The 27,500-nt window shown below is 32.8% G+C and overlaps 1 protein-coding gene across 2 annotated transcripts in view; it reads left to right on the top strand.

Annotated features, from left to right (window-relative positions):
- Positions 1-834: 834 nt before the first annotated feature.
- LOC123896745 (guanine nucleotide exchange factor SPIKE 1-like) overlaps positions 835-27,500 on the top strand; it is a 31,433-nt gene continuing 4,767 nt past the window's right edge. The window contains exons 1-30 of one of the 2 annotated variants that reach the window (XM_045947106.1): positions 835-1,175; positions 1,253-1,415; positions 1,980-2,101; positions 2,243-2,346; positions 2,456-2,511; positions 2,669-2,766; positions 2,884-3,021; positions 4,153-4,464; positions 4,990-5,277; positions 6,239-6,406; positions 6,508-6,705; positions 6,830-6,873; positions 7,612-7,681; positions 8,076-8,237; positions 8,554-8,661; positions 8,845-8,882; positions 9,611-9,755; positions 10,590-10,716; positions 11,773-11,966; positions 13,251-13,381; positions 14,097-14,172; positions 14,265-14,375; positions 14,758-14,940; positions 15,275-15,418; positions 15,555-15,728; positions 16,088-16,435; positions 16,539-16,871; positions 17,289-17,474; positions 19,496-20,470; positions 20,650-21,213. In XM_045947106.1, the coding sequence (XP_045803062.1) occupies positions 1,116-1,175; positions 1,253-1,415; positions 1,980-2,101; positions 2,243-2,346; positions 2,456-2,511; positions 2,669-2,766; positions 2,884-3,021; positions 4,153-4,464; positions 4,990-5,277; positions 6,239-6,406; positions 6,508-6,705; positions 6,830-6,873; positions 7,612-7,681; positions 8,076-8,237; positions 8,554-8,661; positions 8,845-8,882; positions 9,611-9,755; positions 10,590-10,716; positions 11,773-11,966; positions 13,251-13,381; positions 14,097-14,172; positions 14,265-14,375; positions 14,758-14,940; positions 15,275-15,418; positions 15,555-15,728; positions 16,088-16,435; positions 16,539-16,871; positions 17,289-17,474; positions 19,496-20,470; positions 20,650-20,904 (5,511 nt within the window). In that variant the 5' untranslated portion in view covers positions 835-1,115 and the 3' untranslated portion in view covers positions 20,905-21,213. Of the gene's footprint in view, positions 1,176-1,252; positions 1,416-1,979; positions 2,102-2,242; positions 2,347-2,455; positions 2,512-2,668; positions 2,767-2,883; positions 3,022-4,152; positions 4,465-4,989; positions 5,278-6,238; positions 6,407-6,507; positions 6,706-6,829; positions 6,874-7,611; positions 7,682-8,075; positions 8,238-8,553; positions 8,662-8,844; positions 8,883-9,610; positions 9,756-10,589; positions 10,717-11,772; positions 11,967-13,250; positions 13,382-14,096; positions 14,173-14,264; positions 14,376-14,757; positions 14,941-15,274; positions 15,419-15,554; positions 15,729-16,087; positions 16,436-16,538; positions 16,872-17,288; positions 17,475-19,495; positions 20,471-20,649; positions 21,214-27,500 lie in introns of those variants that run through there. The other variant, XM_045947108.1, reaches the window with a different exon arrangement.

Genomic DNA, 27,500 nt, shown 5'->3' with positions numbered 1-27,500 from the left:
ATTTTAGGGTGTAACTTGGATTTTAAGTGGTGTTACTAAAAAAAATCTTTTCTTTTTTATTAATCAATTAATAATTAATTGCTTAAAAGCACTTAAAAAATACGTACTACTGTATGAACAAGTTGGGAGAAAAATAATAGAAAGGGACATTGGGTCCGACATAGAGGTGGGAACAGGCCAGGCCGGCCTACATGGCCTTAAGGCCTAGCCTACATAGGCTCAGGCCAGGCCAGCCTATTTCTTTAAATAGAGCAGGCCAATGCTTTTTTATAAGCCTATTTAGCTAAAAAGGCCAGGCCGCAGGCCATTAAAAAAGCCTTTGAGGCCTACTAGGCCGGCCTATTTAAGTTAACATGAATAATATTTTTATTACGATTATTATTTATATATTAAAATTTATACTTTGATTAAATTATAAATCTATTAACTTTTTAAGTAATTTAAGTTTATTAATCTACATTAGTTTTTAACATATATAAATGTATTATTATAAACTAGAATTGAAATATGATGACATATATAGTCAAATTCTCTAAAATATCAAATGGAACATTATTTTATTAGTTCATAAGTATATTTCAAAATAAATATAATTATTTATTTAAATATGTTCATATGAAATAGGTTTTTAAACAGGCTAACAGGCCACATCAGACTTTCAAAAGGCCAGGCTCAGGCCTAGAATTTAAGCCTATGATAGGCCACAGGCCAGGCTCAGACCTTCGATTTTTTGACAGGCCAGGCTCAGGCTTGGCAAAGCCTAGCTCGGCCTAGCCTATTCCCACCTCTAGTCCGACACCACTTTCCCTTCTATCTATCTGTTTTACATATAGGAGTATACTATTACTATATGATATATGATATGAACCCACTTTGGCGTTTTCTTTCTATTTAGACTTTTTTTGACTTGTTTTCTTCACTCTCTTCTCTTTCTCTTGTTGCATTCAGCTACCAACTACTCTTTCTCTCTCTTTCAATCCCCGCAATGCTTCTTCTTCTCCTTCCAGATCCAGCAATGTTTTACCTAACGCACGTTTAACACTAAAACTACGTCGTTTTGTCTTCTAGCTTCCTAGTCTTTGATTCAGTTCCCTCATTAAAACCCTAGATCCGCGATGCTTCATCTCCGTCACCGTCGAGATTCTACTCCGGCCACCACCAAATGGCGTAATAAGGTATATAATTCTATCTCTGAGTGCTACAAATGGTGCGTTTGATTGAATTTGATGCAATTTTCTGTAATGTGTTGCAGTTTGATGAGAATCTTGAGCAGTGGCCACACCTCAATGAGCTTGTTCATTGCTACACTACGGATTGGGTTAAGGATGAGAACAAATACGGTCACTATGAAAGTATTGGAACGCCGTCGTTTCATAATCAGATATATGAGGGACCTGATACTGACATTGAGACTGGTATTTTAATTTCGATTTTTAATTCATTATATAAGGTTCTACATTCAGCTTCTAATTTTAGAAAATAGGATATAAGGTTTGAATGCCTTTTATAAGATTCATTTTTTAGGTCCATACTGATGTATTTAGTCTATATTATCGACCAAATACATCGGTTACTTAATATAGACCATATACACCAGTTATTCAATAAATCTAAAATGTGAATCCTTTCTTATAAAAGGGACAAAAGGGAGTATGTTTCTTAGATTTGGAGGGTGCATGCTGTGAATGTGCGTAGTTAATGGAGTGACACTAATAGCAATTCTGTAATAACAAAAATTTTTGTCATTTTTTATTAGTGGTTTTCAATGTAATATTAGCTATTGTTTTGTCAAAATTATCCCAAACTAATGTATTGCAGAGACAGAAATAAGTTGAATGAGATAATAATAGTTATGGGTCTTATAGGAAAACGACAAATAATTGCAGCAAAAGTAACGGAGACAATAATGATTGTAGCAATTTTATATTTTAACTTTTTAATCTTTAGTTTTGGGTGAAAAACTTGAATGGTGTTTGCAGAAATGCGGCTTGCTGGTGCAAGACGAACGAAGGGTGAAGACATTAGTGAGGATGACATCCCTAGTACTTCAGGAAGGCAGTTTATGGAAACTGCAGATGGTGAACATTTGGTTGTTTCAAAGGTTAATGGGGTTTAGTTTTGTTCATGTCAAACTTGGTTTTTGTGGATTTTTTCTTTTATATATATATACATGGAAACAACAACAATGCATTACTGATTTTGTTTTTGGTTATTTCTTCTTTTGTTTATGCTTAACGTGCAGCATTTTGGTCAATCCCCCCTTCCTGCTTATGAGCCGGCATTTGATTGGGAAAATGAGAGGTCATTGATATTTGGGCAAAGGATACCGGAAACTCCTATATCACAGTATGGAATTCCTGAGATGTTTCTAGTCGAGTGTTCTTTGATCTGTCTTTCCTGTTTGTTTTTGTCCAACTGATTTTTTTTTTCATCCCTTTTCTGTTGGGCATCTTAGTGGAATGAAGATTTCTGTAAAGGTTCAGTCTTTACAATTTCAGGCAGGATTGTCCGGTGAGTGTTATGCTCTAGTTATTGATGGGACTGTTTAGATGGATCGCTTCCTCTTGTTGAGCTGCGGCTGCCAATGCCATTTAATTTTTAGATTTTATGCTGAGAGCAGGTTAATGTGTCTGATTCAGTGCTCTGTTTTTGAATTCATGTTTTGTAGAGCCCTTTTACGGTACCATTTGCTTATACAATAGGGAGAGAAGAGAGAAATTATCGGAAGACTTTTACTTTCACATCTTACCAACTGAAATACAGGATGTAAGCTATACACGACCAATTTTAACAAATTTTCTTGGATATGATTTATTCATTTTGAATACATCAAATCAAAGGTTTCATACTGACAATTATTGTTCCCTTTTATACAAATTCCAGGCCAAAATTACCTGTGATCCTCGCGCAATTTTTTACTTAGACGCGCCATCTGCTTCAGTTTGTTTGTTAATCCAGTTGGAGAAGCATGCTACCGAAGAAGGCGGAGTTACTCCATCTGTTTATTCACGTAAAGATACTGTATGTATTATGTTTTTCCTTCCATTGTTGTGGATGCTGTTTTCTTTATGCTTTAGCCAATAGCCAAGAACTATGGGCCGCTGTTCCTTTTTTATGCCACTGAAGTATGTAGGAGCACCTTTTGGTTTTGGGTGTAGGATGACTCTTCCATGTGTGTAGGAGTATAATTTTTTATTGACTTTATTTATTTATTTATTTATTTATTTATTTTTTTTAAATTTCACTAGGACATAAATGAGAAGATTCTATCATAATTGCAAAGATGGATGTGAACTCTCAAATCAAATCTCAAATAGCATTCTCTAGTTCAATTGTTAAGGATTTAAGCCTATTTTTTATGGATCAATTGTTAAGGAAGTAGTTGATCACCAACAGCTAGGGAAACAGAATTATTTGCCTGTAGATTTTAATGATTCAAAGAAATTGGATACACAAAGGAGCTGTTCTTCCCTACATTGGAGCATTCTCTAGTTCAAACATCACAAAATAAACATCCTACCATCCATTGGGAAGAGTTAGTCCTAATTACATGAAACAGGACTAACAGAATTCAAAATTAAGCAAAAATAGAATAGTAACCAACTAAAAACTACGGTACCATATAACTAACACAACTAACTATTATTTTACAACCTTCCCCTTTTTCCTTTACAGTTCAACTGGGCTTTGGGCTCCGAATAATAATAGATCATTTTTCTTTTATCTTCCTTCTACTTTTCAGGAAGTTTTAATTCCATAGGCTTGGATACCACTAAAAATGGCCAAGACACTATTGTTTTAGTTTGGAATATTTTTCTACTTTTTCCATGATAAAAAATTGAAAAAAATAAAAGATAACCTTGTAAAATACTGTTCACGAGATGTTAGTTTGTCTTTTTTTCCTCTGAAAACTGATCTGTACTCTTTTATCCGTACTACATTTTTTAAAATTGTTAGTTCATAAACGAGAAGCAGGGTGTAGAGACTAGATATGCATTTTCCAGTAGAATTTTGTTGTAGAAATATAGATCTTATCTGAATGGTGGTTTGCTGACTGTGGATGCTTGACTATTTTTAATATATAATTTGAAGAGTGATTGGTTTTTGTACATGAAATGATGTGTTTACATGACATTCTCTTCATTTTGACAGGCACATTTGACTGAGAGAGAGAAGCAAAAATTGCAGGTGTGGTCCCAAATCATGCCGTACAAAGAGTCCTTCGCATGGGCCATTGTGTCATTATTTGATGGCAGTATTGGTGCAGCTTCAGTAGGGCCTGGTTCTCCAAGCAGCCCGCTTGCTCCTAGTGTATCTGGTTCAAGTTCGCATGAAGGTGTTTTTGAGACTAGTACCAAAGTCTCTTTAGATGGAAAGCTGAATTATTCAAATGGAAATTCTGTTGTGGTTGAGGTTTCAAACTTAAATAAAGTCAAAGAAAGCTATACCGAGGAATCACTTCAGGTATGCTCATCAGGTTCCTCTGACGGAGACTCTGTTATGTTCTTAAATACTAAATAGTAGGCATAAAAATTCAGACTAAAATTTGCTGCTATTTATAATACTTCAAAGCATTTTTAATGACCTATACTGTTTATATTAGACAACTTATATTTCAATCATTTAGTATTGTATGCATTTAATATATGTTTATTGAATTTTTATTGTCATATTGCTTTCATTTTTTCTGTTCACAGCTAAATGCTAAATTGTGATTGTATTATTCTTTGACAATTTTTTTATTTTATTTTATTCAGTATGAAGTTCAAATTATTTTAAGCTGTTCTTAATTTTCTAGTTTGAAAAAAATTAACCAATAAATCTTCTGAAATTCCTTGATAGACGCTATTGTCCATTTGTCATACTCTTATTAAGACCAAGTTCTTAATAACTGCATTTCTCTCTTAAGAATACAAAATTTCGTGTCTGCTAAGATTTCAACATAAGTGTTTTGACTTGATACTCTTTGGTTGTGAACAAAATGTCAAGGATCCCAAGCGTAAAGTACATAAACCTGTCAAAGGAGTTTTAAGACTGGAAATTGAAAAGCACCAGATTTCTCAAGCTGATTTGGATAATATGTCAGAATGCGGTAGTGCAACCAATGATTCTGTTGATCCCGGGGATCGCCTTGCTGATTCCATGTCTGGAAAGTATCCTAGTAATGGTTGTGATGATCCTCAGGGTAGTATCTCCAGGTGGAACGTCAGTGATGCGAAGGAAGTTCTGGGCAATGGAGCAAATCAACATGGAACCTCAGATTTTAATGCTGATGATGTAAGTATTATATCTTTTGACTGAGTTGACAGCCTATATATATATATATTATGTTGGGTTTGGTTTCTTAAAGTAGAAGTTAATGAATAGAGGGATTTATTGAAACAGGTTTTGAAAGGGATTTTTTGCAAAAATTTTTTTATACTAAAATTGCATTTGTATACCTGAGTTTTTAGATAGGTTCTTTATGTATCTGGAGAGAAAATACGGAGATTTTAGTTTATTATAAAGAGAATAGCTCTACGGTGTATCTAGGTGTTAAATTTATCATTACGAAGTACCTTAAGAAAATGGAATTACTGGCTGTTATAAGTAGAACCTTTCCAATTATACGCAGAAATGCATATATAAGGTTGTGGGGTGCACATAGTAGAATTGTGTGAAATTGAACATATCTAATTTTAGATGTCTGTTTTTAAATTGGTTTGTTTCTATTCCATGGTAAAAAGGGGAGCTTATCTAGAATCTCACATTTTCAAGGATGGCCTAATTTTCAACTCTTAGGGATTCTTAATTGTAATTCCTCTTGAGAATGGAGTTACTATGTGGTATAAAAGAATTAACTTTTCCTATGCTACACTGAAATGCATAGATAAGGTTGTGGGGTACATGCAATGCAATAATATGTAAAACTGGACATATCCAATCCTAGAGATTTATTTCTGAATTATGGGAGGTAAAAAAGGAACTTATCACACCTCTTCAAGGATAGTAAGATAGTCTACTTTTCAACTTTTAGGGATTCTTAATTGTGATTTCTCTTGCTGAATAGTGATCAGTGATCACTCAATGGATATTTTAATCTTGCTGGTCTATTTTGTGTTTTGTTAAGATATTAAAGGCCTATAATGTTTAACTTTGCTGCAGTGATGACGATATTTCTTGATGTTGTAAGCATAATTTAATTTTATGTCTATATACCATGTCAGTGCTAATATGCTCTACATTGATTAACATATAGTTCCAAGCTTTTGACTTCCGCACAACTACAAGAAACGAGCCGTTTTTGCAACTTTTTCACTGCCTGTATGTGTATCCGTTGACTGTAAGTTTGGGTAGGAAAAGGAATTTGTTTATACGGGTTGAACTCAGAGAGGACGATGGTGATATTCGTAGACAGCCATTGGAGGTATTGACCATCATTCTTTTGTTCTTATGACACCCTTGGCTTGTGCTATACTTTTTTAATTTTATCTTATTTGTTTCTTTTGGTGTGGCTAATCTGTCCAGGCAATTTATCCTAGAGATCCAACTCTAGGGACATCATTTCAGAAATGGGGTCACACCCAAGTTGCTGTTGGGGCTAGGGTTGCTTGCTACCATGATGAAATTAAACTTTCCCTTCCTGCCATGTGGACACCAACACACCATCTTCTATTTACTTTATTTCATGTTGATCTGCAAACGAAATCGGAAGCACCAAAGCCAGTAAGTTTGTTTATCTGTTCTACTTAATTTCTTGGATTTTATTCCAGCTTTTTTTTTTCTGGCTGGGTGTCTGGAGCTTGTTTTTTATTCATTTGAATTGATTATCCTTGTTAATTTTTCCCAGGTGGTAATTGGATATGCAGCACTTCCTTTATCGTCACATGCTCAGTATGTTCCCTCGATTTGATATCTTTATCTTTGATTAGACATAATAAATGTTTATTTTATTAATGACATATGGTGCTTTAATGCTCTGTGTCAGCCAAATAAAAATAGACTGCACCTGATAGAAATCTCAATTATAAACCCAAAACCATAACGGTGATGACAAGTGGTCAATTTTTCTGCTGTTGAATTTCCAAACTGGAAAACTGAAAAGCAGATAGGAAAAATACAGACACAGTTGTTTGAAGTTGTTTAGCCTTTAGTGTTTGTCCACGACACATTCAATGGGTGGATCATAGGTTGACTAATTAGCAGAAATTTGAGTGCAATTCAGTGAATGCTATATTTTAAAATTCACAAACCAATTAAATCTTTAGAATTTAATTACAAAAAATAAAGTAAATCAGTCCCCATGTTTCATTCTAAATCCTTAATTATATCTTTAATCATAATAATGCCTCTGTTGTGGGTTTTATTTCACTCTAGGCGATAATTGATGTTTTGTTCTTTATGTGATTCTTCATTTGTATTTTTGGTGTTCCCTATTCTCCTTTTAATACCAAAGAACTTTTATGTCTTGATGACTTGATGCATGTTTGGGTTACATATTTTAAGGTCAAAACTTTATTAGCAGTGTCCTTGAAGAGCTTCTGAAGTAGAAGTGATTGTCACCCAAAATAACTGTTACCAATCATTCACTCTGCTTAATTTGTTGAAACTTTTGTTCTTGTTGTTATACAGGTTGCGGTCGGAAATAAATCTCCCGATTTTGAGAGAGTTGGTCCCACATTATCTCCAGGATGCAGGACGGGTGCGTGTTTATAATATTTGTGCACACCAGTATATCTTAATTGATTTTCATTGGCTACCTTTATCCTTTTTCTTTGGGAAGTGTGAACCTATGGGTAAGTTGGGTGGAAAGCGAGGATTAAATAAAAACTGTTGTATTGAGTTTTATAAAATGAGTTCATCATGTGATCTAAAACCCTCCCTTGTATGTCGAAGGATCTGAAACATCTAAGGAGAGTGAATGCCTTTGCATGCGATTAGCCTTTTATTAAAAAAAAATCCATCGACAGCGAATGCCTTTTAAAAGGTGTTTTATTTTATTTTACTTCACTTGAATTTATGTTTTTTTGGATTGTTTTTTCATAACGCATTTGAACTTGAGTTATTTTATATTTTGTTTTCTTGCTTTTTGATAGGAGAGATTGGATTATTTGGAAGATGGAAAAAATGTCTTCAGACTACGTTTACGGTTATGTTCTTCTTTATACCCTATCAATGAACGTATTAGAGATTTTTTTCTCGAATACGATCGACACACTCTCCGAACAAGTCCACCTTGGGGTTCTGAACTGCTAGAGGTATCTTTACTGTCCAGCTTTTTTTTTTTAGTATGATTTTGGGCCCTATTAGTTATCTTAGTCGTATCTTATGGAATTTTGTAGGTATTGTTGTATTTTATTTTCAACTCATTGTCAAATTTTAGTTTTGGTTATTAGTAGAAGGTTTGTTGATAGACTGGATTCTGATTGTGCAATCATTACCTATTGTTGTCTTTTGGGTTTTACCTTGTATGTTTGTAACCATTTGAAGCTAAACTTTGTTGATATTGTACGCTGATCATATGATATCATTAGTAGGAGTACTAACTTAAGATTCACTTATTCTGGAATGCAGGCTATTAATAGTTTGAAGAATGTTGATTCTACTGCTTTACTTCAGTTTCTTCACCCAATTCTTAACATGCTGCTTCATCTTATCGGCAATGGTGGAGAAACACTCCAGGTTTGCTCATCAATTGGTTCTTTTTTGTCACATGTTTTAAAAAGAGTCTTGCTGCTGCATATACTGTTATATTTTCTCTGCAAATTATATTTTGTTGGTTCAATACTTCCCCCCCCCCAAATTCTTTGGATGTGTGGGTTTGCTTCTTTCACATTAAGTTCACCTTTCCACAACTGCTTTTAGGTTGCGGCTTTCCGGGCTATGGTTAATATTGTGACCAGGTATGCCTTTTATCTATATTTTATTCAAGTTTATTATGTTAAAATTGTGTTTGATAAGGATAAGGAAAACATTATTTTTCTATTTGTAAAGCTTGTTTGTTTTGGAATCACTGTTCTTTGATTCTCTTATGCTATATGGTATAGTAATTTCTTCTTTTCGTGGCTATGTTTAAAGACACTGTTTACATCTATGTTAGCATTTCATATGTCCGAGATCCTTAATTGGGATACTCCTCTGCATAGAGGTATTAAGAATATAAACAGAGTGCCTTTTAAACTTTGCCTCTTTACAACTGTTTATTGGTAAAATCTCACTGAGAGACACGCCAAAGGGGAATTTGTGGCCCTTGGGAAGTGTGTATTCTTAAATAAGAAGAGAAAAACATGTGGGATTAGGATATAATGTGGTTGGATCATGTACTGTAAACTTGTGAGTTGGTGGACATAAGCAGCCTTGGCTTGGGAGTCTATGTTGTCAAAACCAGCTTGACACATATATGATCTCAAATCAAATATTTTATTGTATTTTTTCAGTCCATTCTCTTTCCCCTGTGTGTGTTTTTGGTGTAGGGAAGGGTGTTGGTGTTGCTCAACTAAGTGTCATTGGGAATGCATAGCTGTTAGACCCTTGAGTGGTTGGCGTATTTCTTTGACACATATGGAAAATTTGTTATTTGAATTTGTAACTACCCTGTGTTATTGTTATGATAACCACATTTAATTTGTAGGGTGCAGCAGGAGTCAGTTGATGACGCTGAAAGAAATCATTTTCTAGTCAACTATGTTGACTGTGCTTTCGATGATTTTGGGGGTCGTCAACCACCAGTATACCCTGGATTGTCCACTGTCTGGGGAAGTCTGGCACGGAGTAAGGTAGTGAGATGTTCATTATCATTTGTCTAATGCTATACCCCTTGTTTGTAGTAATGTTGTATCCCTAATCATCATTCATCTGTCTGAGTTTTCACTATGCATTAGAAATTGGCTACTTCTCATGTGCATGCATATGCTGATTTGATGTTTTAAGGGTAACTGGGAAGTTCAAGGATGGGATGTTTGATAATAGTCTCACATTTCCAGATCATGTTTCAAATGTTAAGCACAAACTATTATGTGAAACTACTTATTTACAAGTAGCACAATCATACATTTTTTTACGCCTAGCATAATCATACATGAATATCTCTTATCCTTCACTTCTTCCGATCTCAATTTCCGTTCGTGCTTATCCTTCTCATTAAACCAAAGGTCTTCCTTCTCTAACCATTTATTTACTATTTTAGTGGAAAACCAGTTTAAATAGATTTCACTGAAGACTTAGATTTGAATTATTAGAAGATTCATTACATAGAATTTAGAAATTTCTTCCCAGTAAGTTGAATTTTCTGTTAATAACTAAGGGTTCAAGAATCACTTTCACAATGAATGAAGTGGCGTAAATAAAGATAATATATTTTAGTTTCTTTATAATCATCCATAATATTCTGTTTAGGCAATTTGACTTTGCATTATTCATACACTTTCTCATTACTGCTCTATTCGAGACGTGCTACCTTATTTTGTCTTGCTTATTTATTTTCTTATGTTGAATGGATTTCATGCTGTTGTGTAATAATTGCAAGAAAAACCAAGTCATTAGCATGAATTTTCAATTGTTTGCTTCTTTCCAACCATCCAGTTAGTTAATAGAATGAGTTGATGTTACAGGCTAAAGGGTATCGTGTTGGACCAGTGTATGATGATGTTTTAGCAATGGCATGGTTTTTTCTGGAGTTAATTGTTAAATCAATGGCATTGGAGAAAACTCGCCTCTTCTATCATAGCCTTCCAATAGGTACCTTTGAAAGCTTTTAATCTGATCACCCAAACATTCTATGGCTTATTCATGTGAAAAACAAACATTCTATGGCTTATGAAATTTTAATCCTTTTCTCAATCAATTATTTTTTTATTTATTGTTATCCTATCTATTATCGAGAATATTAATTTTAAATTGTAAGAACTTAAGCTATTAATGCATAATTTGTAATTATTTTCCACAATTTAATTTTAGTTGGTTAATGGGCAACAATGTGTATCTACTGTAAGCACACATAGGTATTTAAAATTTTGTATCTACCTTCCACTGATTAGATTGACTATCACGGATGAATACTGTCATTGTGTTATTTCAAAAGCCAAGTCTTTAGATGGTTCATTTATATTTAAGTCTGGCTGAGTAGTTTCACTACAGTTGTTTTTGTTCTTCTACATCTATTCATCTGAACAGCTCTTCTTAATGCATATATGGTATTTTGTGCAGATATAGATTTTGAGATAAATGTTACTATATATTTTACAATGTTTCTCTTTTCACTGAATGCCCACATCTTGTTTTGCCACCTCGAAATTTGCCAATTTTTTGAACTCCAGGAGTCTACTAATTGACTCACCACACTTGTTATTATTGCTTTCTACCTAAAAGCGGACTTTGCAACAGACAAGGAGCCTTTGGGGACATTTTGAATAGCTTATTAGGGCTAATTTATACATATCCGATAAGTACTTTTATCAGTATTAAAAAACACTTCAAAAAATAACTTATGAAGTCATCCATAAATTGTTTTTAGCTTGTTTTTGTAAGTTCTTGGATAGCACTTAAATCAATTCTTAAAATTTTAGAAAAGCTGATTGAGTAAGCACTTAATTAAACTATTTACTCAAACATGCTTTTAGTTTAGTTGTCTCTGTTGCTGTTTTTATGTATTTGATTCTGTGGAGAGGTTTTTTGTCTTCTTTCAAAATGTAGTGTTCAAAGTTCAAACAATGACATCAAATTCGTACTATTTGAAATAGCTTAGATTCTGAAGTTGATTTTGATCTCAATCTTTCTCTGCTTTTTCCTCTAAAGGTGAAGATATCCCACCGATGCAGTTGAAGGATGGTGTATTCAGATGCATAATGCAGTTGTATGATTGCCTTCTCACTGAGGTGCATGAGCGCTGCAAGAAGGGTTTAAGCTTGGCAAAGCGCTTGAATAGTAGTTTGGCCTTCTTTTGTTATGATCTTCTATCAATTATTGAGCCACGACAAGTTTTTGAGTTGGTATGTTGTTTTGTATGAAGCTTTTTTCTTTTTCTGGGGTTTCAATATATTTGGATGTTTATTTTCTTAAACTCGTAGTGTTTTTGCGTATTAATTATAAATGGGGGATACTTTATGCTACGGAGGACTCTTTTTGTTGAAGGGCAAATAGAGACATGTAAACCATAAGATTCCAGCAAGGCTGCAAGGTGGATGAAATGGAGGGTGCTCTGGGTATTATTTATGATAGAAATGTACTACCCAAGCTTAAGGGATAATTAGGAGCTAAATAATGGTATGGGATTAAATATTTGATTGTAATAGCCAAAAAGAAAATAAATACAGTGTTGCTGAATGATGAGTATCCAAGCACTTGGGGAACCCTCGCTAAAAGCTAGCTATCAAGGGGGGAGAACTAAGCCACTTAATTACTCCACTGAACATCTCATTCTAATTGACGTGGGACTTGGGTAGCCCTCTCCAAGTAACCAGCAATTAGGATTTGATACCAGTTGATAAGTATCCAAGCACTCAGGGAACCCTCCCTTGAAAGCTACCTATCAAGAGAGAAGAACGAAGAAACTGAAATGTTTCGACGAGCATCCCATATGACTCATCGTGGGACTTGGGCACCCCATAATACCCATGTCTCTATCACAGAAATATGAATGATACAATGAATGACTGAACACAGGATATGATTAGCAATAAATGCATTTAAGAAAAAGTTGCATACCACCCCACCCTTTTTGAATTTATAATGTAGATTCTCACCTTAGTTTGTTTGGGTACATGTGGAAAATGAGTTTCCCAATGTTTGTCTCAATAGTCAATGATAGAAGAGAAGTTGAAAGGAGCAAAAGTGAGAGAAACATACCACTTTTTCTCATTTGGCTGTGGAGAGCAAACAGTGAGGAATTAAAAAATTGATGTGAGTTGGTCTTAACTCTTATCCCGCTTATTAAAGTGCTGAACTAGTGTTTTGAACTTCATGAGATTGTGACTGATTTTGAATTGTATTTGATCTTATGGTTATGAATTTTTAATTTAGCATTAGTTTACTTTAATGTGATTTAGAGGTTAGTTTCCTATTCTATGTTGTTATTTTATGAACATGCATGTGTAGTGTAGGTATAATTTGACATCTTAGGGTGGATCTTACAATCCATGTTATGTTACAACTTACAACTCACAATCTTTCACCCCCTCTCATTGTCATTCCTAGGCTAAATCTTGATTTTGACATTGTTTCCAATTTCCATGCTATTATTCTATGACTTCATGTCAAGTTTATCGTCTCTGCAGGTATCATTATATCTCGATAAGTTCTCTGGTGTATGTCAACCAGTTCTTCATGAGTGCAAACTTACCTTTCTACAAATAATCTGTGACCATGATCTTTTTGTTGAAATGCCTGGGAGAGACCCTTCAGATAGGTACTTTATCGATAGTGTTTATTTGATTAGTTATGTACCATTTTGCCATCCTGGGCACAAATATTTACTACCCCTGTCCCTAAATATAGGACCCCCTGGAAATGAGAAAGTTGAATGTGATTAAATTTGTTGACAATTAGTATGGATTTTACATTAGTGTATTTATTACAGATTGCAGAAAAAGATGTAAATTAACTAGGGGTATGATTGTAAAGAAATAATTAATGCTGTTGAAAATTCAAAGAGGATCTTATAAAAAGGGACAAAGAAAATATCTAAGAGAGTCTTATATTTAGGGACGAAGGTAGTAGTTAGGAAGTATCATAATTTATGCAGTGAGATTTTATCTCAGTTTTTATTTATTATGTTACACGTTCTATACTCCTGTCAATGTTGTTAGCTTGTGATAACTATCTTAATTGGCCTCTGACCTATCTTTATGTTATTTGTTTTCTTTGTATGACATTAAATAACTATTGGTTCATCTGTCTGTTTAGATTTTGTTTTATTTCATTGACATGAATCCATGCCATACTTTGTTGAACCTAAGGGCATCTAAACTTTTAAGTAAACGTACTGGAACTTATGGGATACTATTACCTCATATATGACTTATGATATCTTATTAAATGGTCAATGTGAGAAAGAAAAAATTCTGAAATTTCATGTATAAATCAATGACCTGCATATTTGACTGTTGATACACTTGTTACAGGAACTACCTTTCGTCTGTATTGATACAAGAACTCTTTGTTACTTGGGATCATGAAGATCTGTCTCTACGGGCAAAGGTGAGTTTAGTTGGAATAGAGTATCTTGATTTTCTTCTGATTCTATTAACATTTTTTAATAGATATTGTCCTTTTTGTGTAACCATCTGTAGGCAGCAAGAATCCTGGTAGTGCTCTTGTGCAAGCACGGATTTGATGTGAGATACCAAAAGCCTGAAGATAAGTTGTATATCGCTCAGCTATATTTGCCGGTTATTGGACAGGTGCATAAAATCGTTTTAATTTAAATGGTCTTGTTGTGTTAATTGAATCTTTTTATGTGTTAATTGAATTTAAATGGTCTTGATTTTATTGAATATTTTTGGGTAATTTGACAACTTTATTTAAAGCTAATGTATCAGAATCTGTCAGGATTTTACACAAACGCTCAAAAAGAAATTAGTTTCCTATTAAATTTGAATATATTCAAATTTTTATTTAGTAGATAAATAATTTCATGTGTATTGGTTAGATTTTAGTATAATTCTATTACATTTTAAAAGATGTAATAGAATTAAGTTTTATATATTAAACCTTGTTATCATTTTCCAAACTTATTATTTCTTGACCTCCAATTTCTTTAATGAATTTCGTTTGTCTTTTCAGATATTAGATGAGATGCCTGTTTTCTACAACCTGAATTCTGTTGAGAAGCGGGAAGTTTCCATCGTAATTCTGGAAATAGTTCGAAACCTTGATGATGCATCACTGGTCAAGGCATGGCAGCAAAGCATTGCCCGGACTAGATTGTTTTTCAAGCTCATGGAGGAATGCTTACTTCTATTTGAGGTACTTTTCGTACTGTAACTTATCATAAATCTGGATTGTGTGATTGATTGGCTTTTCTGCTATAAATTTGGAATTTGCTGAACATTCTTTTTATAGAATAGGGGAGAGAATATTATTATTTATTAGGGTAGTAGGGAGGCACTAGGCCATACATTCCCCCAAAGGAATTCAAACTGTCTCTTTGGTTTTAGAAAGCTGGAGAGTCACCATGATGCTAGCACCCACAAGATAGTTGCTGAACATTTATTGTCATTTGGACAGCTAAATTTTTTTCGCTTGTAATCTTCTTTATGTCAAATGTCATAATGTTCTGTTAACACTAGCGTTTTTACAGCACAAAAAGCCTGCTGATGGCATGTTACTTGGCTCTAGTTCTCGCAACCCCGTAGGGGAGACACCTGCTTCCCCCAAATACTCTGAGAGACTTTCACCTGCAATCAACAACTATTTATCTGAGGCCTCAAGGCAGGAAGTCAGGGTGAGCCAATTTTTGCTTAGCTATTGCTAGTATATTATTTTGTCACCGTTTGATTTTCTTCCTCGTACTAGGCTAGAATGCTCAATGTAGGTAAATCCATTTTTTGCATCTTATGGCTTTAATTTTTGTGTGGCAGCCTCAGGGAACACCTGATAATGGGTATCTATGGCAGAGAGTAAATTCCCAGTTAAGCTCTCCTAGCCAGCCATATTCCTTGAGAGAAGCTCTTGCCCAAGCACAGTCTTCTAGGATTGGAGCTTCTGCTCAAGCACTTCGAGAATCTTTGCACCCACTTTTGAGGCAAAAATTGGTATTTTTTTATTTTGTTTAACTAAATATTATTTGTTTAGTTTACCAAAAAAAAAATATTTGTTTATAGTTATTCTAAGATGGATTCGTCAGGAGCATAATGTGCTTTTTTTTCCAATTCTTTTGTATTAATTCCTGTTGTAAACTCCCTTCTGCTGGATTCAATTCTTACCCTAATTTGTCGATTAAAAATTTCATGCTTTATGCACAATTCCCTGAATTAATCTTCAACTGCTGTAATGGAATCTTGAACATAGATATATTCACTATTCATTTGGAATATCCACTCATTTGTTTATTTTTGTGTTTTGTTATTTACATTTGGTAACTGACATTTGTGTCAACTTCTATTTTTGGTAGGAACTATGGGAAGAGAATTTGAGTGCTTCTGTCAGTCTTCAGGTCTTGGAAGTGACTGAAAAATTTTCAACGATGGCAGCATCACGTAGCATTGCTACAGATTATGGAAAACTTGATTGCATCACAGCTGTATTCATGAGCTTTCTATCTAGAAATCAGCCATTGTCTTTTTGGAAAGCATTTTTCCCTGTATTTAATAGTGTGTTTGATTTACATGGGGCAACACTAATGGCAAGAGAAAATGACCGTTTTCTAAAGCAAGTCACTTTCCATCTACTTCGGCTTGCAGTTTTCAGAAATGACAACATCAGGAAAAGGGCAGTTGTTGGGCTTCAAATACTTGTGAGGGTATGTCATTATCTATTTAAATTTTTATTAAAACTTTTGATATTGGATTTGTGTCATGTCATATTAATCTAAACCTTTGTTTTGGTTTATTCAATCTGTGCAGTGTTCATTTCATTACCTTACACAGACGGCAAGGTTAAGAGTCATGTTGATCATCACTTTATCAGAGCTAATGTCTGATGTGCAAGTGACTCAAATGAGATCTGATGGAAGCCTAGAAGAGAGTGGTGAAGCACGGAGACTTAGAAAATCTTTAGAGGAAATGAAGGATGAAAGTAAAAGTTCTTTGCTGTTGGAGGAGTGTGGATTACTTGATAGTGCTCTTATAGCCATACCAGAGAAAAAGGCAGAGCATAGATGGTCTTGGTCAGAGGTGAAATATCTTTCTGAAAGTCTGCTTTTGGCCCTTGATGGTAGCTTGGAACATGCACTACTGGTAAGTTTTGGCTATACATGTATCAAATGAAATAAATATTTTTTCAAATATTTCAATGAAATTTATTTATTTATTTTTTAAACCATTTGTAGATGGGAAGTTGCTTCCCGTAATGCCAAACAGCACCGTATTGTTCAAACCGGCTTACTTCCTTTTTAGCTCACAACTTTTTATAACTTTGTAAATGATTACATAAAATATAAGGAATCCTGATTTAGTTAATTGATAGTAATACATATGTAGTATCTGTTACCATAAGTATAATCTAGATTCTAAAGTTGCTTGTCCCTTTGCCTTCCTTTCTTTTTTAATGCCTATCCTTAACCATTTGGATGTTTATCTGTTTATGACTTGGTTCCTGATGATTGACCTGTTTAATTGGGCTTCAAGTGATTGTTAACTGTAATCTTGTTTCAGGCCCCTGTAATGACTGTGGATAGATATGCTGCTGCTGAAAGCTTCTATAAACTGGCAATGGCATTTGCCCCAGTCCCTGATCTTCACATAATGTGGTTACTTCATCTGTGTGATGCACATCAGGAAATGCAGTCATGGGCTGAAGCTGCTCAATGTGCTGTTGCTGTTGCTGGTGTTGTAATGCAGGTAAAGGCATGGTTTATTTATGCGTAGAAAGTGCAACACATTATTTTTCTCTGATAGATACTTTATTGTGACGGGCATATTCATTGCTCAGATAAATTGTAATGTTAGTGTGATCTATAATATTGAGGTTTTCATTTACTCAGTATGCATTCTGATAGAACACCGAGTTTCCATGCATGTAATGACCCAATCATTGGGTCCAATTCATACAATACAGGTTCTAAAAGGTTATAGAAGCTGTTAGAATAAAAGTTAGTTACTAGGGAGTATGAGTTAGTTAGCTCTCTCCCTAAGTTTTAGGGAGTCTTTGGTTATAAAAGAAAAAGGTAGAGAGGTGAGGTATGCAGAAAGTTGTTAAGGGTCAGTTATTTTCTCTCTGGTGTAGGAGCAATCTTACTCTAGTCTAGGAGTTCATAGAACTCTGGCTATTCCTTTCCTTTTTCAGTTATTACATCCATTGTACTCACATATTATACAATAAAATTTCAATATCCATTGCTTCTGAATTTCTGAGTTCCATCACATTCATAATTTTTAAAGCATGGTTGCATCTAGGATATTCTTTTATTGATAGGGTGAACTGTGGCCAGACCAATTATGCATCAAAATATACACAGGCTTTATGGTTACAATATAAACTACGAATACAAATGAATTAATTATTAGTATCTTTGAATCCATGCTAACTTGATATATAGATGGAATGCAATATTTCTATCATTTTATTATATATCTCTACTTGATCAATTCTACCTATATTTTAAATATCAGAAGCCATGGTTGCTTGGTATTAGTAAGAACATTTTACAAAAATCAAATAGACAACTTATCTTATTCCTGCATTCTACTTCAATGACTGAATTATACAATTACCAACTAGTCGGCTCTAATTATCAATGTCTAAAATATGAATATTCGTTTTTTCTCTTTTGTTTTTCCTTTTGGTATCTGACTATTGTCTGCTAAAATCTATGTTTCATTCAAGCTTTAGCTGTTAAATGAGAATAAATTGTTTTTATCCCTTTAAATAGATCTAATATGTCTGCTTTTGTAGTAAACTTTTCAACCTGAACAAAGTACATAAAGTATAAGAACACTTAAGTTTACTGATAAGAGCCGAGGGAGGAAAAATTAAAGGTTAAACTAAAAATTTAAGTCCCTATTGCTTCCCTACAATTTCAATTTAGTGCCTATTTTTGTTCCTCCCAATATTCCTCAATTCTTTCCTAACTATCTCATAGAAACTGATACCTATAGTGAATGAATTAAAGAAAAGAAAACAGAAATGATAGAACAATCCTCTGTAGAATTTGTCTAGAGCAACAGTTTATATTATTAATACAGAATTGTCACACAGTGAAAGTTTAAATTAGAGACGATGATAGAATAGATGCAAATAAATTCCTTCCAAGAAATTTGAGAATCTCTTGCTCTCTCCCTCCGATAACAACTCAATATGATTTTCTATCTCTTTCCACTCATCAAATTTCACCTATCTCATTATGTTATAACTCCTCCTTCTAACTGCTTGCCGCGATTCCCATCAACGAATAGGGATATATATATATATATATATATATATATATATATATATATATATATATATATATATATATATATATATATATATATATATATATATATATATATATATATATATATATATATATATATATATATATATATATATATATATATATATATATATATATATATATATATATATATATATATATATATATATATATAATACTTTGTTTGTTAAATGAAGTGTTAGAAACCAAAAGTATAGTCAATTTTGAATATTAATATAACTAAATTGTAGGGATTTTGACACTGAACAATTGGTCAATATTTGTTGTTTTTATACGGATAGGCAGCCATCCTTTTTTGGTGACATTCCCATATGATAATTTCAGGCTGCCTCACTCTGGAAGGAGGGGGCCTAGAAGAGAGCTGAAATATCCTCTGATTTATCTTGCAACTAATTTGTGCTTACGCTATTATTCAATTTGATGCAGGCCCTTGTTGCCAGAAGTGATGGTGTATGGAACAAAGACCATGTTGCAGCTTTACGTAAGATTTGTCCTATGGTTAGCAGTGAGATCACATGTGAAGCATCTGCTGCAGAGGTAGAGGGATATGGTGCTTCAAAACTAACAGTTGACTCTGCTGTGAAATACCTGCAGCTTGCTAATAAGCTTTTTTCACAAGCTGAGCTATTTCATTTTTGTGCAAGCATTCTGGAACTTGTAATCCCAGTATACAAGAGCAGGCGGGTTTATGGACAGCTGGCTAAATGTCACACCTTACTTACTAATATCTATGAATCAATACTTGAACAGGAATCTAGTCCGATTCCTTTCACTGACGCAACATACTACAGGGTTGGGTTTTATGGTGATAAATTTGGAAAACTTGACAAAAAGGAGTATATATATCGTGAACCCCGTGATGTACGTCTAGGGGACATAATGGAAAAACTTAGTCATATTTATGAGTCCAGAATGGATGGTAATCACACTTTGCATATTATTCCAGATTCTAGACAAGTGAAGGCTGAAGAGTTACAGCCTGGTGTCTGCTACCTTCAGATCACTGCTGTTGATGCTGTCATGGAAGATGAGGATTTGGGAAGTAGAAGAGAGAGAATTTTCTCTCTTTCCACTGGAAGTGTTCGTGCCCGTGTGTTTGACCGATTTTTGTTTGATACCCCATTTACAAAAAATGGCAAGAATCAAGGTGGATTGGAAGATCAATGGAAAAGACGCACTGTTCTTCAGACCGAGGGTTCATTTCCTGCTTTAGTAAATAGGCTATTGGTAATCAAATCCGAGTCCCTTGAATTTTCACCTGTAGAAAATGCCATTGGAATGATTGAAACACGAACAGCTGCATTACGAAATGAGCTTGAAGAGCCTCGAAGTTCTGAAGGGGATCAACTTCCAAGACTCCAGAGTCTACAAAGAATTCTCCAAGGCAGCGTTGCAGTACAAGTATGTTGAGTATTGATTCTTATTACGCTATCATACGCATTTTCCCTTCTTTGCAATCATTTTGATTTTGTTGCAAAAATTTCAGTCTGTATTTCTCAGCCTTATTTTTGGCCTCCATTATTAACAGTATGCACTTTACTTCCTGTCTCGTTTCTTACATAACAATGGTTTTTGTGCAGGTAAATAGTGGAGTTTTGAGTGTTTGCACAGCCTTCTTGTCTGGTGAGCCTGCTACAAGATTACGGTCTCAGGAACTACAGCAACTTATAGCTGCCCTTCTCGAGTTCATGGCTGTTTGCAAACGCGCAATCCGGGTACATTTCAGATTGATAGGTGAGGAAGATCAGGATTTCCATACACAACTTGTAAATGGATTTCAGTCTCTAACTGCAGAGTTATCACATTACATTCCTGCCATTCTCTCAGAGCTATGACACTGCCACAAATATTTGCTTTGTAATATTTCTTCAATGTGTTCATATATATACTGTTATTGTTTTCTTTCTTTGTTTGCAATGATGTGCAATTGCATTTGTATCATGATTCACATATTTAGATAGAATTATGCTGACCTGCTGATTCCAGGAAAACATGAATCATCCTGTTTGTGTATTGTGTCTTCTATTTTCCCCCATTTTCCCTTTTGTTAGCGGTGAGGGGAATTATGTCAATTCTGTGTAATATCTTAATTATTTCAGATTGTTTTGCCTTTTTGGAATACAACTATTGTGAATTCAAGTGCATCGATGGTATTTGAATAGCAACAGATTGAATACAACTTGTGACATATTGAATAGCAACGGATTTTTCACACGAAGACCTCCATCTCGATGGTATTTGAATGCTCGACAATGTTTTGTTTTGTTTTGTTGGACTAGCAATTTGTAGGAACACTTAAGAGGCCAACAACTGTGCAGGCGGCAAGGGTGGTGCATTTGATCTGATCATGTACGTGGATGCCGGGATTGGAGTTTATGGAATTCAGATTCCCTACAGTTAGGAGATCACACATTCAACAATCGTGACATGGTGGTCGTTCAATCAAGATTGGATAGTTCAGAAAAACATATAAAGATTTAAATTTTATAATTAAAAAAATCGATTTTGATTATGAAACGGCCACTAATGTCCCGACTCCGTGTGGGAAGGGAACAACCCTTGGCCCTGACTGCAAGAGAACTGAACCCGAGTTTATGAGACTGTTGCCACAACATAAATCTAATTAGAAGGGTAAATTAGAACAATATGTTAACTAAAGCATGACAATTGTGCAGGAAGCAATACAAGGAAATGTTGATTTTTGCTGTTAAGGTTCCTAGGGGTGGAGTTAAAAGCTTGCAAATTAGGATTATAGTTATAACTAATAAATATTAAATGTTTCAAAATTAGGATCGAAGGCTAATTCTTGAAAATTTATTTGTGTCCTATATCAATAGGAATGGTATAGCACATAGTCTTGGGTGGGAAATGTTCCTGATCAAATTTACCACATTATCTGTAATGATTTTCAAGTTATCTAATCAAAGCTATATTTCATTGTCAAAAGAATTGATATGAACTTATTCATATATACAAAATTGTAGATTGTTTTATTGGCAGCAGCAGCTGATAAGAGAAACAAGCTTCCGATGCTGAATAGATGAAGATAGTCGAGTACTAAGATAAAACTTATAATTCATGTTAGATCAAAGCAAAAATATGAACATTAAGGCACGATGAAGCCTTTCATTCAGAAAGAACCACGATATCGTTAAATAAATTTCTTGTTTTTTTAATGGTTCTTAGGCCTATATATACCTGAGCAAGACTGACATGTATGTATAGCAACTGTTACATCACACTCTTCCAGTCTTGAGTTATCAAATATCTATAATACATGATGAATATGACCTATATATAAAGTTCTGAATTCTGTGTTTGGTTAATAATCATCAAGAAAACTTTGTCTGGACTACCAAGAAAGCAAAAATTAAAACAATACAAGAAAAATTAAAATATGAATCAAAAGGTATATATGAGAAATTGTATATATATATATTTTTATTCATTAAACATTACATGTGTTCATATAAACTAAATGAGTAGCACATTTCTTCCAACTAACAACTAAAGGAGGTTGATTCTACAAAGGGGGCATGTTCTCCTCACACCGATCCACTTTTGAATACAGTCGCTGTGGAATATATGAGAGCAACGGCGAATCTGAACTGCCGTTGAATCAGTAGACAATTCACAAAGACATATGGAGCATGGATCATCTGTTTTTGAAAAATCTGTTGTTGCAATTTCATCAAGATTGATGAAATCAAGTTGAGGAGAATGATAGAATGGTACATCATCAAGCAGAGCATTGTTGTGACCCCCCATGGTGGTGTTGTTAGCGATAGAATAAGAATTATTATCAAAGAGAAGAATAGTATCATCTACCATTCTGATTCTGTCTCTTCCATTATGAAGATTTGGTGGACCTACGTCCCTTGTTGTTGCTACAGGCCTCATGTTGTTGTTGTTGTTGTTCCGGGGACGATGACCACCCGTATTATTGGGTGCCGCGACAAAGGAATCAATTGCTACCGGTGAAGAGAACATCCCCATGTTGTTGTTGTTGTTGTTGTTGTTCCGAGGACGACGATGACCACCGGTATTATTGGCGGCGGCGACAAAGGAATCAAGGACAAAAGTATTGTCCAGCATGGAACCGGGTACGATGAAACCAGCAGCAGCATTGAAACTCCGGCGAACAAAAACAGGATTCATGTTGATGTTCACAGAAACGTAGGTAGGACAGGAGGAGTAGAGAGAGTGGAGAAAGATAATTGGAACTGTGGAATAGTAAAGAGTGAGCGATGAATTGAATAGTTGTTGGTTGATGTAGTTGTAATCTAATCTAATCTTTGTGTGCTATATTTATAGATACGTTTTTTATGACCGTTGTGGTAAACTTGAATATCACGCAATAATTTATTAAAGGCAATAGCTGTCAATCTAAGGAAAAACTAACCGTTTAGTCAAAATCAAATCTAACAAAAAATTAATCTTGTCAATAAAAGACCAGCTGTTAATTATTGCAATTTGCAAAGTCGGTTTTGTTTTTAATAAAATAAATAAAGTTTATATATATTGGAAATTATAAATACTGTAATTTTTTATTCAAAATAAATAAATAGTGTAATTTTTTTTTATTTAACTAGCTGTCATTTAACTAGCTCATTATTTTATTTTTTTAAGAAAATAAATTATAGTGTACTTTTTTTTAACTATTTTTTAAGGTTAAATATTTTTGTGTCTCTAAAATTAAGAGAATTTTTACTTTCATCCTATAAAAAGAATCACATAGTTTCATTCAAAAAATAAAATTTCCTATTTTGTTTTTTGTCTCTAATTGACAAAATTTTTACATGTTTTTGATATTTTTTAACCTAATATAACCTTATATAGGTTTAAGATAATATATAGATAATAGATATAATTAGAGCATATCTATTACTCGTAAATTAAAATCGATTACCAACAAAGTTTCTAAATTATCCTTATTGCTTTTAACTACGTTGCAAGTTTTATATCCTTTGTTATAATTTCACTAAAAAAAATATAGAAAGAATATAAGATAAATACAACAAAATACAAAAAAAAAAAACAACAAATATATAGAAAAAATATAAGATAACTACAAAAAAAAATGATATGCTTAAAAATAGGAACAAAACAAATTACATATAGAAACAAAATAGAACAATATATACGCATAAAAATAGGGGAAAAAACAATAAAAACATCATATAAAGTTTAGTCAATAAAACAATTATAGAAAGAATATAGAAAAGAGAAGAAGAAACTGCATAAAACTAAGAATATAGAAATAATTAATAAAAAAACATTACTTTATAAAAATAAAATAAACAATATTTTTCATAAAAAAAAGAAGAAAAGAAACATAAACAATATTACTATCAAATTTACTACTAACCACTAATAATAATAAAGTTAAATAATATCAAACTTACTAAATTGCCATAAATATTTCTAATAAAATTTATAATTTTTTATTAAAAATATACACATGACCATTATTTATCACTGAAACATAAAACCTTGACTAAATAGTTTATAAGAAAAAACACAATAATTTCACTTATATTTTAACAATATTATATAATAAATTTTATACCTTAATATAATGACAAACTTAGATCAAATAAAAATTAATGGACCCGTGCATTCGCACGGGTCTTTAAACTAGTTTTAAACATAAAAAGAAAATGAATAGTAACATAGATCAACCAATTAGTGTTTCACGAAAAGAGAAACGAATTACCGTAAGTAACCAAGGTTATAAGAATCAAGCTTCTACATTAACTTAATTAGTTTATGTGGAATCAAAACATAAACTCGGCTCGTAAACTCGTAGAGTTTACATGATATTAAAATCTTATGAAATCAATAATTTTATTTTTAATTTAGAAATTTAGTATGAATATTAATTAAAGAAAATAAAAAATTAATAATTAATAATTTTAAATATATTAGATAATATACACTAAATTGATTTTCTCTCTTAGATAATTTACACTGAGTCAGGATCCGTTGACACCAGATGTCAAAGTTTTGTTTGACACCAAATTTGATCCATTCAAATTATTAGATCCAACGGTTCACAATTTATTTGATTAAAACCTTTTTAGGAACATCCGGTGATACCTTCTCTTTCTTATTGTGTCACAAAGTCTCGTTGAAATTGAACATGATTCATCATCATTCCAAGGCACCTCTCACAAAACATCACATAAAATTAAAATATATTCATTCATCGGTTTAATTTGTAAAGCTTTTTAATTCTCAAAATTGAGGTCACGGTGAATTTCTTTAAACTAGGATGCAAAGTTAGAGCTTATGATTTATAATAATATTCTAACCAAAAACCAATGGCCTAATTAACTTTTCATGATTTATAAAAATATGGAAGAAGAAAATGGATTCATCTTCTTATTTTATATGTTGCTGATTATGATTTCATGTACTGTATGAACGAAGAGAGATATATTGTCCGAAAATAAAGGAGGAAGATGATTGCATCAATTAGATATATATTATGATTTGTTTTCCCTACAAATTAAATCTTAGATGAATAAGTACTAGTCATTGGATTTAATAAATTGAATGGATCAGATTTGGTGTCAAACAAAACTTTGACACCTGGTGTCAACAAATCTGACTCATATATATATATATATATATAGAGTCAGGATCCGTTGACACCAACTAGTTTGACACCAAATGTTACACCTCTCAATAACGTTTTAACCGATATAAATTTTATAAAATCCACCGTTGGATTGAAAGTTTACATCATATAGATCATTTGTGTAAAATTTCAGACAAATCCAAAATCATTTGATATGCTATTGAGACACATAAAGATTAACGGCATTTAAAAAAATACAAAAACCGTTAATTTTGATGTATCTCAATAACATATCAAATGATTTTGGATTTGTCTGAAATTTTACACAAATGATCTATATGATGTAAACTTTCAATCCAACGGTGGATTTTATAAAATTTATATCGGTTAAAACGTTATTGAGAGGTGTAACATTTGGTGTCAAACTAGTTGGTGTCAACGGATCCTGACTCATATATATATATATATATATATATATATATATATATATATATATATATATATATATATATAGAGTCAGGATTCGTTGACACCAACTAGTTTGACACCAAATGTTACACCTCTCAATAACGTTTTAACCGATATAAATTTTATAAAATTCACCGTTGGATTGAAAGTTTACATCATATAGATCATTTGTGTAAAATTTCAAATAAATCCAAAATCATTTGATATGTTATTGAGATACATCAAAATTAACGGTTTTTGTATTTTTTTTAAATGCCGTTAATCTTTATGTGTCTCAATAGCATATCAAATGATTTTGGATTTGTCTGAAATTTTACACAAATGATCTATATGATGTAAACTTTCAATCCAACGGTGGATTTTATAAAATTTATATCGGTTAAAACGTTATTGAGAGGTGTAACATTTGGTGTCAAACTAGTTGGTGTCAACGGATCCTGACTCATATATATATATATATATATAACTTAATATGAAATCAATAGTTTTATTTTTAATTTAGAAATTTAGTATGAATATTAATTAAAGAAAATAAAAAATTAATAATTAATAATTTTAAATATTAGATAATTTACACTAAATTGATTTTCTCTCTTTCTCATAAATTAAATATGATTATAGTCATGTATTTCAATAACAAATATTGTCGGTGTTGGTTGAAAATTACATATTGAAAAATCATGATTTTCCCAACAAATAACACTAACAACTATATTCCCACAATATATCTTGTAAAAAATAATATCACTCTCGTTATTTTTTTCATGCATTAAATACGACTCTTTAACTCATGCATGTCATGCAAGAATGAATATTATATATGATTGAAATATAAAGTGATTGTATTGTAAGTTATCTTATTTTTTACGAAACCCTTACTACATTTATTTATGTATCTTTTATTAAAGGCTTTAAATGCACTTTCGGTCCCCCTATTTTCAAAAAAAAAAAAGAAGTTTTGGTCCCTCAATTTTAAAAATCAGTTTTTAGTCCCCCTATTTTCATTTTTTTTAGTTTTGATCCCCCATCCTATTTTGGGGTTAATTTTGTTGATGTGGTCTTGTAACTAATGATGTGGCAACATTCATGTGGACAAATTTAATATCCATGTCATTATTATATATTTTTAAATTCAATAAAACTTTATTTATAAAATATTTTAATTATTAGAATTATATATTCGACTAAAATAATAATTGTTAAATCTTATAAAATATGAAATTTGAAACCCTAATTATCAAACCTTCAACTACTAGAATTTTATTCACAATCGGAGAGAATCCTTCCTTATGGATTTCACCAATCCTATGGTTTCCGTTCAAACTCAACAATTTTTGGATTTTTAAAAACGAAAAGAAATTAGAGATGATTTTGTGTTTC

This window comes from Trifolium pratense, linkage group LG7 (assembly GCF_020283565.1).
Source record: "Trifolium pratense cultivar HEN17-A07 linkage group LG7, ARS_RC_1.1, whole genome shotgun sequence".
Taxonomy (NCBI): Eukaryota; Viridiplantae; Streptophyta; class Magnoliopsida; order Fabales; family Fabaceae; genus Trifolium; species Trifolium pratense.
The sequence above is the reverse complement of the archived record's forward strand: the minus strand, read 5'-3'. Positions and strand labels throughout refer to the sequence as shown.